Source organism: Corvus kubaryi, unplaced genomic scaffold (assembly GCF_017639235.1).
Source record: "Corvus kubaryi isolate FWS band 111438036 unplaced genomic scaffold, C.kubaryi_AGA036_p1.0 split3-37173, whole genome shotgun sequence".
In the NCBI taxonomy this organism is placed as follows: Eukaryota; Metazoa; Chordata; class Aves; order Passeriformes; family Corvidae; genus Corvus; species Corvus kubaryi.
In genome coordinates, this window is record NW_024582085.1 from 1,217,894 (window position 1) to 1,231,095 (window position 13,202).

Sequence of the window (13,202 nt, forward strand, 5' to 3'; positions counted from 1 at the left end):
ACTGCCGCCGCCACCGCTCCGCCGGCCATGAGGCCCCGTCGGCGCCCCAGTGCGGCCCCGTGTCGCGGCTGCTGAGCCTCCACCCGCCCCGCCACCACCATCGCCCTTCCCGCCCGCGCGGGGACCCCCCCTCGGCTCCCCTCCCTCCACACTGCCGCCGCCATGTTGGGCCGGGAGCCGCAGCGGGGCCGCCACTGAGCCCCGGAGCCTGCGAGGAGGAGGCGGAGGAGGAGGAGGAGGAGGTGGAGGAGGAGCCCGGGCCCGGCCGCCCCGCAGAGCCCAGCGCCGGCTGCCCAGACGCAACCATGGCGGAGCAGACTTACTCCTGGTGAGCCGCGGGGCCGAGGCCGCGGGGGTCCGAACTGGCCGGGCCAGGCCGAGCGCGGCCCTACGCGGGGACGGTGTCCCGGGCGGGGACCGGCGGTGGGGGCCTGCAGTGGGGGCCGGGGCATGGAGGGGCTGCGGGCTGAGGGTTCAGCGCGGCTGAGGAGGAGGGATAAGGGGGAAGGGAGGAGGGACGGGGCGGCCGGGCTGTGTGGATCCCCCCCGCCGGCAGCCGGTCAGCAGGAGAGGATCGCTGGGAACATTGGCGTGGCTGTCACCCCCTGTCCCCGGAGGGCTCCATGTGAGCTGCTTTCTGCACGGCCGGCGCTGTGATCCGCCGGGCCTGGAGAGGGACAGGACCTCCTTCACGGCTGTGAGGCTGCAGGTCACCTCTGCCTAAAGGGAGATTTATGCCAGCGCAGGCTGGTAAGTCGGTGGCATGTGTGTGTGTTTTCACCTAGTGACAATAGGCTTGGTCTGTGTACAGGAAATAGAACGACGAGGAAGAGACCAGTTCCTGTGGAAAGACATGAAGTATAGCAAATGAGAGGGCATTTTTTTTCTGTGTTCTGACACTGTCTCGGGCCTAGCTGGCAGTGGATCAAAGAGACAGGGTGCAGTTTCTTTCTATATTTCTGGGGGTTTTGTACTGTGGTGGATCACAGCCAAAATATCTCAGCTAATTTACCTGCGCATCATCTCTATTGACCTGACCACTGCAGCAGTTTATTGTGATATTCTCACTACATTTTAAATCCAGCGAGATCCTCCAGAATTCTTTCTTAGATATTATGAAAAAATTACTTGTTTTGAAATAAGTCCCTTATTGAAAAAGGAGTCAAATCTTAGTTTTTGACCTTGGTGTGTGCTGAATCTGGAGAAGGGATTGAATATGCAACGAATATCCCTATTCTCAATGGTCCCATTACTTTTCAAAACTTGGAGGGATTTCTGTTCTGCCACATGTTGAGACTTTGGCAGCCCCTTCTTCCCTCTTGTCTCTTCTCTGTCAAGAACCAATATTTGTATTGGTCTTCTGCTTTTTAGATGTTCTTATTTGTTAAACAAGCTCAGTTCAGGCAGTGGTCTGCTCTACTTTAAAACAGCAGCAAAAAGACAACTCTTTTGACTTAAAAGATTGTTTACATATTGACACAGTAAATGAATATTGGTACAGATTTAGGCAGTTTAATGTAGTTCAGCCAAATGTGTCTTAGTGTGTTTTAATTGCAGAATGAAATTGCAGATTCATAAACGCTGCAATTTGTCAGCTTTCTTGAAAGAAGTAAATGAAACAAAATGTCACTTGTATGTTATTTTGCTTTTTTAAATGAGTGTCTTTGCCATAGTAATAAGTTTAAAGGGAGGATTTTAAACAGAGGTGGGAGAAGGATTTGCTCTTCTATAAGTTGTGTATTTTAGGGGAATGAAATTGGGATTTAAGGTGTTCACTGCATGCTAGGTGGATCTGAAGAGTGGATGTTCTTTTTTGCAGTACTGAGGTTGTAGCAAAATGAGGACATGATGCTTATGTCTTAAAACACTGTAATTTTGTGTCTCTATTCATAACGGTGTCCTCATGGATCTGACGTTTCAGTCACTTTGCGTTTTTACCTGTAATCAGCCTTGCCTGGGAGCTATGGGAGCAGTGGACAGAGCAAAAATCCAATTTCAATCACGTTCTCTTCTCTGTGGATATTTCATTACGTACACTTCTAGCAACGCTCTTGCCTCGGTTTATTTGTGGTTGTGGTAATGCATCTCAGCATAAAATTGGCCAGTGCTTCAGCACTTCCAGGAAAAATGTGCATTTTGTCACCTGAGGAGACTGGTGCTCGTGTGCAGCAGAGTTGTGCCCAGGAACTGGTGCAGGAATTCAGTTTGGAAGTTGGCTGATCCCATCCTGTCCATTTGCCAGACCTTGTCCTTTCTTTGTGTTGCAAAGGCAGCTTTCCAAGAACAGGTGTGTTCTGTGGTGTAGTGTCCAGTTGCTGTACACGTACCTTATTTCACATCTGAAAATACATAATCTGGCATTAAGAAAAATCCTTTCACACCCCTGTCTTTGCATGGATGTGAATTGGTTCCTGGCTGCAGTAGTGCTTCCCTTTTGTCCAGGTGCATAAGGCTTGATTACATCTTTTTGTCCATAACTGTCTGCACACATTGTTGAACCACTGTAGCTTCATAAGATATGATAAATTCTTATTGTGGGTTTGATTTTTTTTTTTTAAAAAAGGTCCCAGTTGTGTTAAAAATACTTTGAAAAAATGTACTTGCCAGCTGTGATTAATGGACATGAGCATTGGCAAACATGCAAAATAGGGCTTTTTTCAGTGATTGACAGTCTTGTTAATGATGTTATTTTGAAGGGATGAGAACTAATTCCCATGTTGCTATATTTATTGGTTTGTAAATATGAATCTTAGATTTTAAGGTAGCTTTCTATATTTCTTTTGATTTCCAAGTGGACTGAATGCAATTACTTTCTTTTATTAAGATACTATAAGAATGAGAGACTTACGCTTTTTCCCCATCTCTGTCATAGTTTTAAATACATGAGTTATCTTTTGACACTGTTCTTGTAAGGTATTTCTTTTGACAACTTCTTTTTTTCTTCCGTAATACCTACACCTATAACCGTATGTACTTTTATTTAACTCTTTTTTAGTGTCTTAAGTAGTCTTGCTGAACCAGTATTTCAGATAGAGGTGTCTTATCCTGAAAGGAGGCTCTGCTGAGAATTTTGCTGGTGAAAAAGAATACTGTCATCCTGGAAAAATTAATTTTAATGTGAAATGGGGGATAAGTGCCAGATGGAAATGCTCTTTCAAAGAATATGGACTTCTTAAAAAGAAAGGGTGTTTGAGTCAAATGCTTGTCAGTAGAGAGTAGAGAAACTTTCTTTGTCAAGTTCCTGCAATAAGAGAAGGAAAGGAGAGCTCTGTAGGATACTGCTGCATGGCAAGGTTGCTCATGATTTTGTAGATTAAATAAGAGCTAAAATTAGTTTTCTGCAAGTGCAATGGAATGGGAGAGGAAAGAGGTTGTTGAATACCCATTTTCCCCTTGCTTCCTGTCTGTACTCCAGCAAGGAAATGGAACTGTGTAGTGACAAAAGTTTCTGCTACAGCAGAGGAGGGAATAAATATGGGCAGAGCAAAATACACATTTGTGTGTGTGTAAGAGATTAGTAAATACCAAGAAATTTATCTTCAGGCACCAAGCTGTTGGAAGTATTACAGTAGGATGAGTATGGACGCAGCAGGACCTAGATTTCCTACTTTGTGAAATAGTTGGTCTTTCCTTAATTTCTAGCATTTTGTGGTGAAATTTTTGTGCTGGAGCCTATTGAGAAGGCACAGCACCATTTGTATCTTGTTTATCTTCAGTTAGTAGGTGTTTAGTGTTTTTCAAGGCCTGATGTAACACCCCCTCCCTTTTTACTGTTGCCCAGTCTGGCAATAGAGATTGCTTTGTTCTTTTTTTGCCCTTTGACTGCACAAAAGATTTTCACAGCTTCCTTCATTTGTGAAGCGCGAAGAAGGGGATTTCTGCACCAAAGCTGAATATATTTTTAATATTTCCTTTCCGAGAGTGTTGTATAAGAGTAATATGGATTGCCATGTGTGCGTGCCCTCTCAGGGTGGTGATCAGAAGACAGACTGGGAGGGTAAGCTAAGAATAAAAAAAGAAGGCACTGTATTGAGTCACTAATCTTAAAAACAACTGAACTCCCTCTTAAATGTTATAATCAGTGGGATGATTCTTGTATTAGCCATCAAATGTTTCATGACTGAAATGGTGATATATTTAGAAGCTTCTCTTCATAATGCGAATGGTGTGTCAGAGTAATCAATAGAACTACTGGGCTTTGGGATAAGTGTAAATGTACAGTGCAGTCTTTGCTCCTGGGAGAATTCAAATTGGTTGGTATTAGAAGTCTTTCTAGATTCAGAGGTCTGAGAATTTGCTTTGATTGCAATTAAGCATTTAACATGCTTTTGCCGTGAAGTAAAATGCAGTTTCTTCCAGAAGACTGAGGTGATGCTTTCAAGTCTTAGTTGGCTGGATTAGATGTGTATGTGGGAGGGCAGGGAGTAAGAGGAGCTACAGCTTGTTGACAAAACTTGTCAAGTACTAGTAAAACAATTTTTTGCATTCAAGATTTTTTACTTGTTTGCTCAGTTTAGGTTGGGAGACCTTAACTGACTAATTAAGGTGTTTTGAGGATGGGAGGCAGTTTACAACAGAAAACAGATAATTCACCTGAATTTTTAAAATGTTGCACTTGATAGGCAACCGATTGCAAAGCACACAGATGAAATTCTGTTGCGCTGCTGTCAAAAACCTGTCATGAAATCCTGGCATGAAAACATGGAGTTTGGTCCGTAATCTTACATTTTTCAGGAACTGAAATTACCGGCCACATTCCATTTTAACGATTGTTAGGAGTCTCCTGAGAACAAGGATGTCATTATATGAATGCACGTGAGTATCTGGCCTGAGAAAAGTGACTTAAACCTCAGTAAATCTGAGAATATCAGGTTTATAGCTCATTCATTTGTCTTCCAGGACCAGTCTCACTTCACTTGTTTGTTATCCTCCCTGGAGCTTTTGCTATCTCCGGCTGTGTATCCTGTAGACAGGGGCACTGTCTACAGCACTGGGCTGAAAGACAAATAAAGCAAAGATCATGGGATTAGTAGAAGTTTACAGTTACTTGAAGGTACATATGTATAGTGACTGATTAGCACAAGGAAAAAAAATCCTCCTGTCAGTATTTACTAATTGTAAGGCTGTATTTACTAATATATTGATAATTCTTTAAGAAATATTTTAAAATGAAGAACACAAATCAATATTCTCTTTGTGCTGGTGTGCAGTACCTCTTTTAATTAAGATTTCTGTCACCTATTTTAATTAGGATTTCTGTCAGTTCTGCATTTAACCTTTTCAGAATAAAGTGGTAATAAAAGTTAATGGTTCCTTTAGCTTTACCCAGTGACTGGAGATGGAGATCTTGGCTAGGGTACAGGAGATCAGTTCCATCCCCCAGGGTTTCTGGCCTTGCATCTCTCACCTTCCAGGGGAGTGTTCTCATCACCAAACTATGTGTTATTCAGAGGCTGAGCTTTGTGTGTCCACTTAAATCTGTTTCACTTCATATAGTATACTGTAAATATTTGCTGGGCCAGGAGGTAGGCATACATTTCTGCCTGGGATTGACAGGGACCTGGATTCTACTTCCTGCCTTGATAAAAACCTGGTTTGGAAGACTGAAGGGTCTGTAGTTTGTGGGAGTAGTTCAGGCTGCTTTTTGCAGGGATGAAAGGTTGAATTTCCGCAAGCAGAAGATGACCTTAATATGATTTCCTGTGTCACAGGTAAGTGAGTGCTTAGGTGTGTGGATCCACCAATATCAATATGTGTTCTTTTGGTTTGTATGAGGTTTGATGAACCTGAGAGCATCTCTTTCTTCTGCTGAAGCGTAGGATCCAATAAATGGTTTATTTTTTGTACTTTGTGATTTTGGTATGAGTTAAGTTACCTGATGCTGTTGGAATTTGAGGAATTTTGTGGGGACTACCAGAAAAATTAATTGGGGATATTGAATTCTTTTGAGGTAAGTTGTGTTTTGGTGAATACCACCATTTTTAATACTTGATTCAGTTGCTGAAAACTCAATCATTTGTCACTAAAACACAATGCTAAAAAATGGGTACTTAGGAAACCTTCCTACGAAAAGTACTTTGAAAAATGTGTCATGCTTTTTGAAATGCAGTGATATTTATTTCCTAAAATTTGGAAGAAGAGCAGAACAGACTGGTCTTTTTCAGTATCTCGGCTATTTTATTTCGTTATTTTGATAATGTGATGTGTCAACATCTGTGGCGTAGGTGCCATTGTTTTTATTGCCCTTTGACATTTTATGATGACTCTAAGCATTGTAATATACTCTAAAAGCAAACAATTGGCACAAGTCGTTTAGTCAAAACAGTCTAATTAGATTATGGTGACATATGAGGAAGGTTTCCACAAAGAACCAAGGATGAAATTGGTAGGGAAAAAAAAAATTGTGCACATTTTCTTTTTGGTGGTACATTGCTTTAGTGTCAGTGATTAGGATTAAAATTTGCAGCCAGTCAGCCAGTGACGGGTGTTGCATGGAGTGAAGCACAAGCTGGTGTGTGGCTGGACGGGATCCAGGCAGTCAGGCCAACTTTGAAAGGTGATGATTTAATAAGATTAATGGAGCATATGTGTCGTTGCAACACTTGCTGATCGCCTTTCTCTTTAATTTTTCCAAGGATGCTTGTGTTGGTGATCTCTTCTTCTAAATCTTTTGGTGTCTGTGCCTGAAATACTCTGATCTGCCAGACCAGGGTTCTCCCCTCATGTGCTTCCCAAGAGAAGCTCAGCTCTCACAATACGTTAAGTGTCTCTCTGTCCGCTAGAACCACCATGATGACATTATCCCAGAGCTCAATAATCGTGGACCTGTGTTGCTGTCATCTTCATTATTAGATTCTGTTGAGTATTTCTTTTTAGGGCCAGACCTATGCCTTAGGTCCCAGATTCCCTTGGATAGCCTCCATATCTGTGTGTCATATTAAGTGGTACGTTATAGACAGGGCTGTCAGAAAGTTCTGCTGGCTTTTTGGAGGGATACTTTGTAACTGATAACTAACCAAGTAAACTAGAACAGTGTTAATATCCTACAACAACAAGGATTCAAAATAATAAAAGTATGAAATAAGCCGTTCCTTATACTCGGGTGAGGACAGGGTTTAAGGTTGAAGTGACTTTTTTTTTCAGGATGTCGGAAAGGAGGTTCTTTAAAACCATCACAGCCAGTGTCATAAAGTAGGGGAGAACACACTAAGAAGATGATTCTCTACTGCACAGTGTTATGTTTAAGATTCCTCTTTTATTACTGAAGTTAACAATGTAGAAGTTGGAGGGATAAAATCATATCTTGGAGTTTATATATGGTAGTGTTTTCCCTGACCAGTGGAATCCGAAGGGAAAATTACACTGTTTGACTCTGATTTTTTTTTTCCTTCTGGGCTTTCAGGTCCAGGTATTTTCTTCTGTGACTCTCAGGTTTGGATGGTCTTCCTTTACTTCCTGTAGCTAGTTCATAGACTTTAGAGCCAAAAAGTATTTTCCCATGCAGGTGGGTATTTAGCCAAAGACTTTGAAATGATTCTCTTCCATTTTTATGCCATAACCTCATTCCTGCAAGTGCCTCCAGAGCAGAGGTTGTGTAGGGGAAGCAGGAGGAGACCCAGGGGGTTCCACCCTCTGTTCATACACAGTCTTGAACTTTAGCCATGAGTTGGCAAGCTTACCTGCAGAAATAGGCTCGAATCTAGATTATTCTTCAGTTCATTTAAAAGGAAAAAAACAGTTCTGTGCAGTGTTAACTACTGGCTGTTAAAGCTAAGCATCCTTCAGACCTCTTAGTTGTACACAGTCAGTGCTTCTCTGCTTGCTAATTTTGAAAGTCCAAATTTTCTTCTTCATTCCTATGGACTCTGCTGGTTTTTGGACAGAAGTATCTTTAAAAAGTCCATTTGTTCATCTGATAACTAGCCAGAAGATAACTTCTAGTAAACTTGCAATGATACATAATTTTAAGTATATTTCAGAGTAGTAGAGATCGGCACAAATGTTAAGAATTGATAGTGTTGCACTGAATCAGAGAAGTCTGAGAGCTCTGCTTACACCATTTTCTCATGTCAGTAGTACTGCGAATAGCAGCTACATATTAGAATAGCAAAAATTTGTACGCATGGATTCATGGTGCACTGTGGTTTCAGGTGGTACAAAAAAATCAAGTGATCTCAGCATGTAAATTTGGTGCGTGTTTCTCTACAGCAGTGACATTTTGCAGAGGGGTTCTCTACATGGGTTAAGCTACTAGCAAGTGTATATCCTCAGGATTTATTTTAATTTCAGTCATTACTGGAATAATAAGCTCAGCTGACTCCAGTTGAAATAGCACAGCGTGGACAAGAACCAGCAATACAAAATATTTGAGCTCTGCTGTAGTGCAATTAGCAGGATAGAGGTGAACACAGAAGCTGAATTGTGGCTCTGCTCAGTCTTAGTTCTGGTGTCTTGGCTCCTGGCCATCTGACATCCCTTCTCCAGTTGGATAGATACCTCAGGTTTAAAACTTGATTTAAATTTGTCTGGAAACTTTAGTAGTGAGTAGAAATTCAACCACGAATTCTGAGTAATTATTGTAGTTAGTATCAGCCTGCTGTTGGTGCAGATATATTGGATGTATAAAACCGAAGCTCAATGGTGAGTTGTTACACAAAGAAGTGATTTTACTGGTTCTGCTTTCAGGTTACAGTTGTGATTTATCTCACCATCATCTGTGTCAGACCTATTTGGCAAGATAAAGTAGGTGTAGCATGACTTTGACTTATTTAGTCAATGGGAGGTCCCTTCTCTAGGTCACTGTTAGCTAAAGGTGAGATTGGTGAAATAGCAGGAGGCAAAGGAGCAAACAGAGCTGCGTTATGTGGATTTCTGTAACCTGTGTTGCAGACCGGTGAGATGTGGTGTGTCTGTGTCTTGCTTTCTAGGTTTGATGGCACATGGTCACTCTGGTCCTTTTTAGAAGTTCAGATTGATGGGCTGTGTGCTGGATGAAAGATTATCTGCTCTCTGAACTCTTGTTGAGGTGGCTGATCCTATACCTTCACTTGAATAGCTGCTCCGAGAAGTTACCACAAAGGGCTAAAAGCTCTCATGGGGAACATTATGATCTCTACAGGGTTTTGAAGATGAAGAGTAGAATCTAATTAAGCTTTATGTTGAAAATAGTTTAAAGAGTGCTTTTTTCCCCTCAAGAAAAGGGAAACTTTAAAGCTAAATAGTGAAGAGCTGAACTTTTTTTTTCTTTAATTTTATGCTAACTTGACTTCTTCTAAAGCAGATGCAGCTGTAAGCAGTTACAGATGGTACAGAACAGAAAGAACCTCTTTATCATACTTAAGTGCCTTAGAGGAACCCCAATGTTAGTTTTCCAGCTAGTTCTTTCTCTTTATTTTTTATATTTTTGCAGAACATTAAAAAAGCATGCTACCTTAAAGCTAAATCAAAAGATGGAAAGAGTCTGCCATAAACCAGAAATACTTCTCTGCAGGGGGCTTTACTGGAAAAAGTTTCTTGAGGTTTCCAAAACACCCTCTTTAAAGAATGTTCCTACTTTTTGTTGTTGTCACAAGCAAAGCTTCTTAGCTATTTAGGCAAGAGTTAGTTGAAAACAGCCTCTGTCTGTTCTGCTACCTGTTTTTGGTACCTGGAACTGACTCAGCTGTCTTAAACTTGGCACTTGGGTGTGTGAATGTTCTGTGCTTCTGCACACAGGTTGGGAGGCAGCGATCAGGCCCTGGCCAGTCAAGCTCAGGACAACTCAAGACCCTTTTTTTTTTGGGTTTGCCTCTCAGTAGAAGGTGGCAAAAGCAGGGTGCCTGTTTTGATGGTCAGTATTTTGTATTTTCATGCCAGCTGAATCCCCTTGTGACTTGGTACAGTTGTGAATAGTCATGTTCATTTCAGAATCTCACCAGCCATCATCTGACAGCATGAATTTGTCTTAATACAGGGCCAGCATGATGAAAGCTGCTTAAATCTGGCTAGACAGACTGACTACTCTATGGCTTTGACTCACAGGAGTTTACTTTTACCACTGTCACTGAAGATTTGTAGTTGGGTGCTGATGGTGTTAAGTCATTCTTTTATGGAATGTTGATAAAATAGTGTTTCATTCTACCCAGGCATGTGATGATAAAGTATATAATCCTGTACTGTTTCGGTAAGTCAACTCATCAGTAGCACTCAGCTGCTCTTTCTGACAAGGTCATATTGGTCAATTTGACTTTGGTTCTGGCTTGTTGATTGTAAGGCCTGATTGTTAAGTGCTTTGATTAAACTATTAGTTGTTGGTTTTATTTTTTTATCTGACTTCTGAATACATTGCTAAAAAGAGTTTGGATTTCTAAGCATGTAATCAATAAATACCAGTCTAAGTGTCAGAGGTATGAGGTGTGGTTTTGGTTTGGTTTTTAAAGTCAACAGTGGAGTGAATATAGGTAAGAAAACATCCTGTTTTCTGATTTCTGTGATAAAAACAACTAACCTCTTTCATACTAGAGAGCCCACTACAACTTGATAACTTAAAAAAATTATTAGTATCATGATATTCTGCATATTTGTAACTTAAGTACAAGAATTGCTGTGGAAATGAAACCTCCAGATAAGATTTTTTTTTTTTTTTCATATTGGGATGGAAGGATGTGTTTTGTCTAGGAAGCAATGTAGTGTTCAGATCAATATCCTCCATATGTGAGGGGACTCTGTAGTGTCTTTGTAGACTAAGTCTTGGGTGAGTGTTCTTCCAGCAGTTAGGTCAGCTGCATTTTTGAACCTGTTTAATCTACAAAGTGATGATTCCTAGTTTAGGGAAAAGATAGAGACCTTGGAGTCTTTGCTAAGGTATCTCTCTGGGAGCTGTTCTAGGGGTTAACCCAGCAGTGCCTGCATGTTAACCTTTTCTGTCACATTCATTGCCAAAAACACCTATATCTCACAGATAAACCAGCTGTATGGTTCTACTACAAGTATTCCTGCACTTTCTTGCTCTGAACCACTGTTTTGGCTTCAGTTGTTGCATTCGCTTTGTGAGGAGGCAGGGACTTAGCAAGGAGATGGGATTTGCAGCACATTCTGCTATCGGAGTTCTGCTCTGCATGACCAGTTCTGTCACTTACAAAAGAAATATTATGAATGTGAATAAACCCTTCTTCTATTAGTCCTTCACTGCAGTGAGTACTATACTCCAGATAGTTAGAACAAGGTTAGATGGAAGAATTTCTCTACCGTTGGTATGTCAAGAGTGACTAAGTCCAGAACTGGGCATAGACTTTGTGGTGGTCTGAGACAGTTTGGTCTCCTGGAGCAGCTTTGATTAGAACCCTGGGATGCCTGTGCAAGATGAGGAATAGGGCTAGAGTGAGAGCCTGGGGATAAAGGATGGAGCTGGCCACAAGGTCAAGAAGTTAAGCAGGAATATGCACAGACTGTTTAGGTAATATTCTGAGAGCAAGTTAGGCCACTCAAGTATCATCTATGTTTCTTGAATGAAACTCTATGCATTGGAGAGGATCAACTTCATCTTCTGGTTTTAGCTTCTGGATGACTGCAAGTGATCAAATATGGCATCAAGTAGTGGTATTCCTCTGTGTGCTTATTAGGAAACCTGATGTACTTTTTTGTGTGTTCTTCTCTGTGTTGCTTCAGGTGGAGATACATACTGTGGTCTGAACTTCTTTGGTTTAGTCTGTTACCTGCTTCTCTGCATCCCCTAAGAAGTCAGATTACAGATTTAGTAAGATTTATTGTCTTAAATATTGAAATAGTCCTTTTGCACAGTGTGTTGTTTCCCGTCCAAGCAAAGCTGCCAAAACTATTGCACATTTGTTTTACAGAACATTACAGTAAGATTTTCAAGGTGAAGTCGTTCATGAGGTCCTCAAGGGTGACACAGCTTGTCCTGTCTCTAGTGCTGGGTTATTTGCACTCTTCAGCTGAGGGCAGTGGGCAGCTCTTGGTGCTGTGATGGAGCAATGAGTTCAGTTCACACCTTGGCAGGTGTCAGACGCTCTGAGCATTGGGGCCATGCAAAGTCTGTGCTTGTCTGATCGGGCTGAGAGATGGTCTGAGTACAGCATTGCTGTGGGGCTCTTGGCAGAGTAGGGCAGGCCAACAGGAATTTCCCTGTATATCCTGAGAGTCCTTGCTTTCTGCCACATAATGATCTCTTTTCTTTTGTCGTTGTCCTTTTTTGACTGCTTGCTGGCGCCATGACAACCATAATATTCTGTGTATGATGGAACGTTGACAATAAATATGCCCGGGATGATACATCTGGTTCAGCTGCGCTTTAGATGAACTTAGCCCTGGATCTGCAGTACATTCTGACTGGGGTAATGTGGCTGTAAGAGGACCAAGAAGAGAAGGGTGGAGTTGGGCAATTAGTTGTCTAGAGTTTTTATCCTGAACAACCTTATTCAGAAAAATGCCACTTCTGGACTTGGATGGCTGACAGTGTCTAGGATGAGGCTGAATTGCATTAAAAGAAGACGGGCTGTATTTTCTGATGTTAAAGACTCAGTTGTCTGGAACCTGGTTCAAATAACTGCTCCAGTTGTGGAAGACACTAATACAGTTTCCTTTCATTAGGGTAAAGTGTGAAAATTTGTTATCACTTGTTACTAATAGTAGCCTTTATTTTGCTGATTGTAGTTCAACTATTGGAGGTTTTTTGTAATGGAACTTTTCAGTGCTGTTAGGAAACTTGCTGCTGAATGTCTTGTATCTTGGTACTGTGTAGGAAATGGATGGCTTTGGATGAGCAGGATTCTAGAACTCCATGACAATATTTTTGTAGTGTCTATATGGCTAATTTGGAAAGGCTGCAGTGCTATAGTCTTTCCAAATTTGTTGAAGTGAGATAACAGAATCTCCTGACCCCTCTGGACACTGAATAATGCCCCAAATCATCCAAAAAGATCCAACTTATCCTTCATTTCTGTGGCTGTTAATTATTTTGCTGGCAGTTTGTACAGAGAGAGGAACAAAGGAAATAATTTAAAAATAGTTGAAGGAACGATGTGAATTGACAGATCTTAGCTAGTGTGGTGCCTTATCAGGGGAGCGATGTCCTGTAGTTTTTCTGTGCAAACTATTTAGCACTGTAAAATGAAGCAAATTTTTAGATTTTCTTGTAGTTGTAGACACCTGAGGACAGTAACTCTATAAAATGCCCAACTAATAGAAATTCATAGTGCTTATTT

At 41.3% G+C, this 13,202-nt stretch overlaps 1 protein-coding gene across 3 annotated transcripts in view; it reads left to right on the top strand.

Moving 5' to 3' along the window:
• The first annotated feature begins 6 nt into the window (after positions 1 to 6).
• Positions 7 to 13,202, top strand: part of SPPL3 (signal peptide peptidase like 3) — a 57,845-nt gene continuing 44,649 nt past the window's right edge. For 2 of the 3 annotated variants that reach the window (XM_042015073.1, XM_042015074.1), the window contains exon 1: positions 7 to 328. In XM_042015073.1, the coding sequence (XP_041871007.1) occupies positions 306 to 328 (23 nt within the window). In that variant the 5' untranslated portion in view covers positions 7 to 305. Of the gene's footprint in view, positions 329 to 578; positions 751 to 13,202 lie in introns of those variants that run through there. The other variant, XM_042015075.1, reaches the window with a different exon arrangement.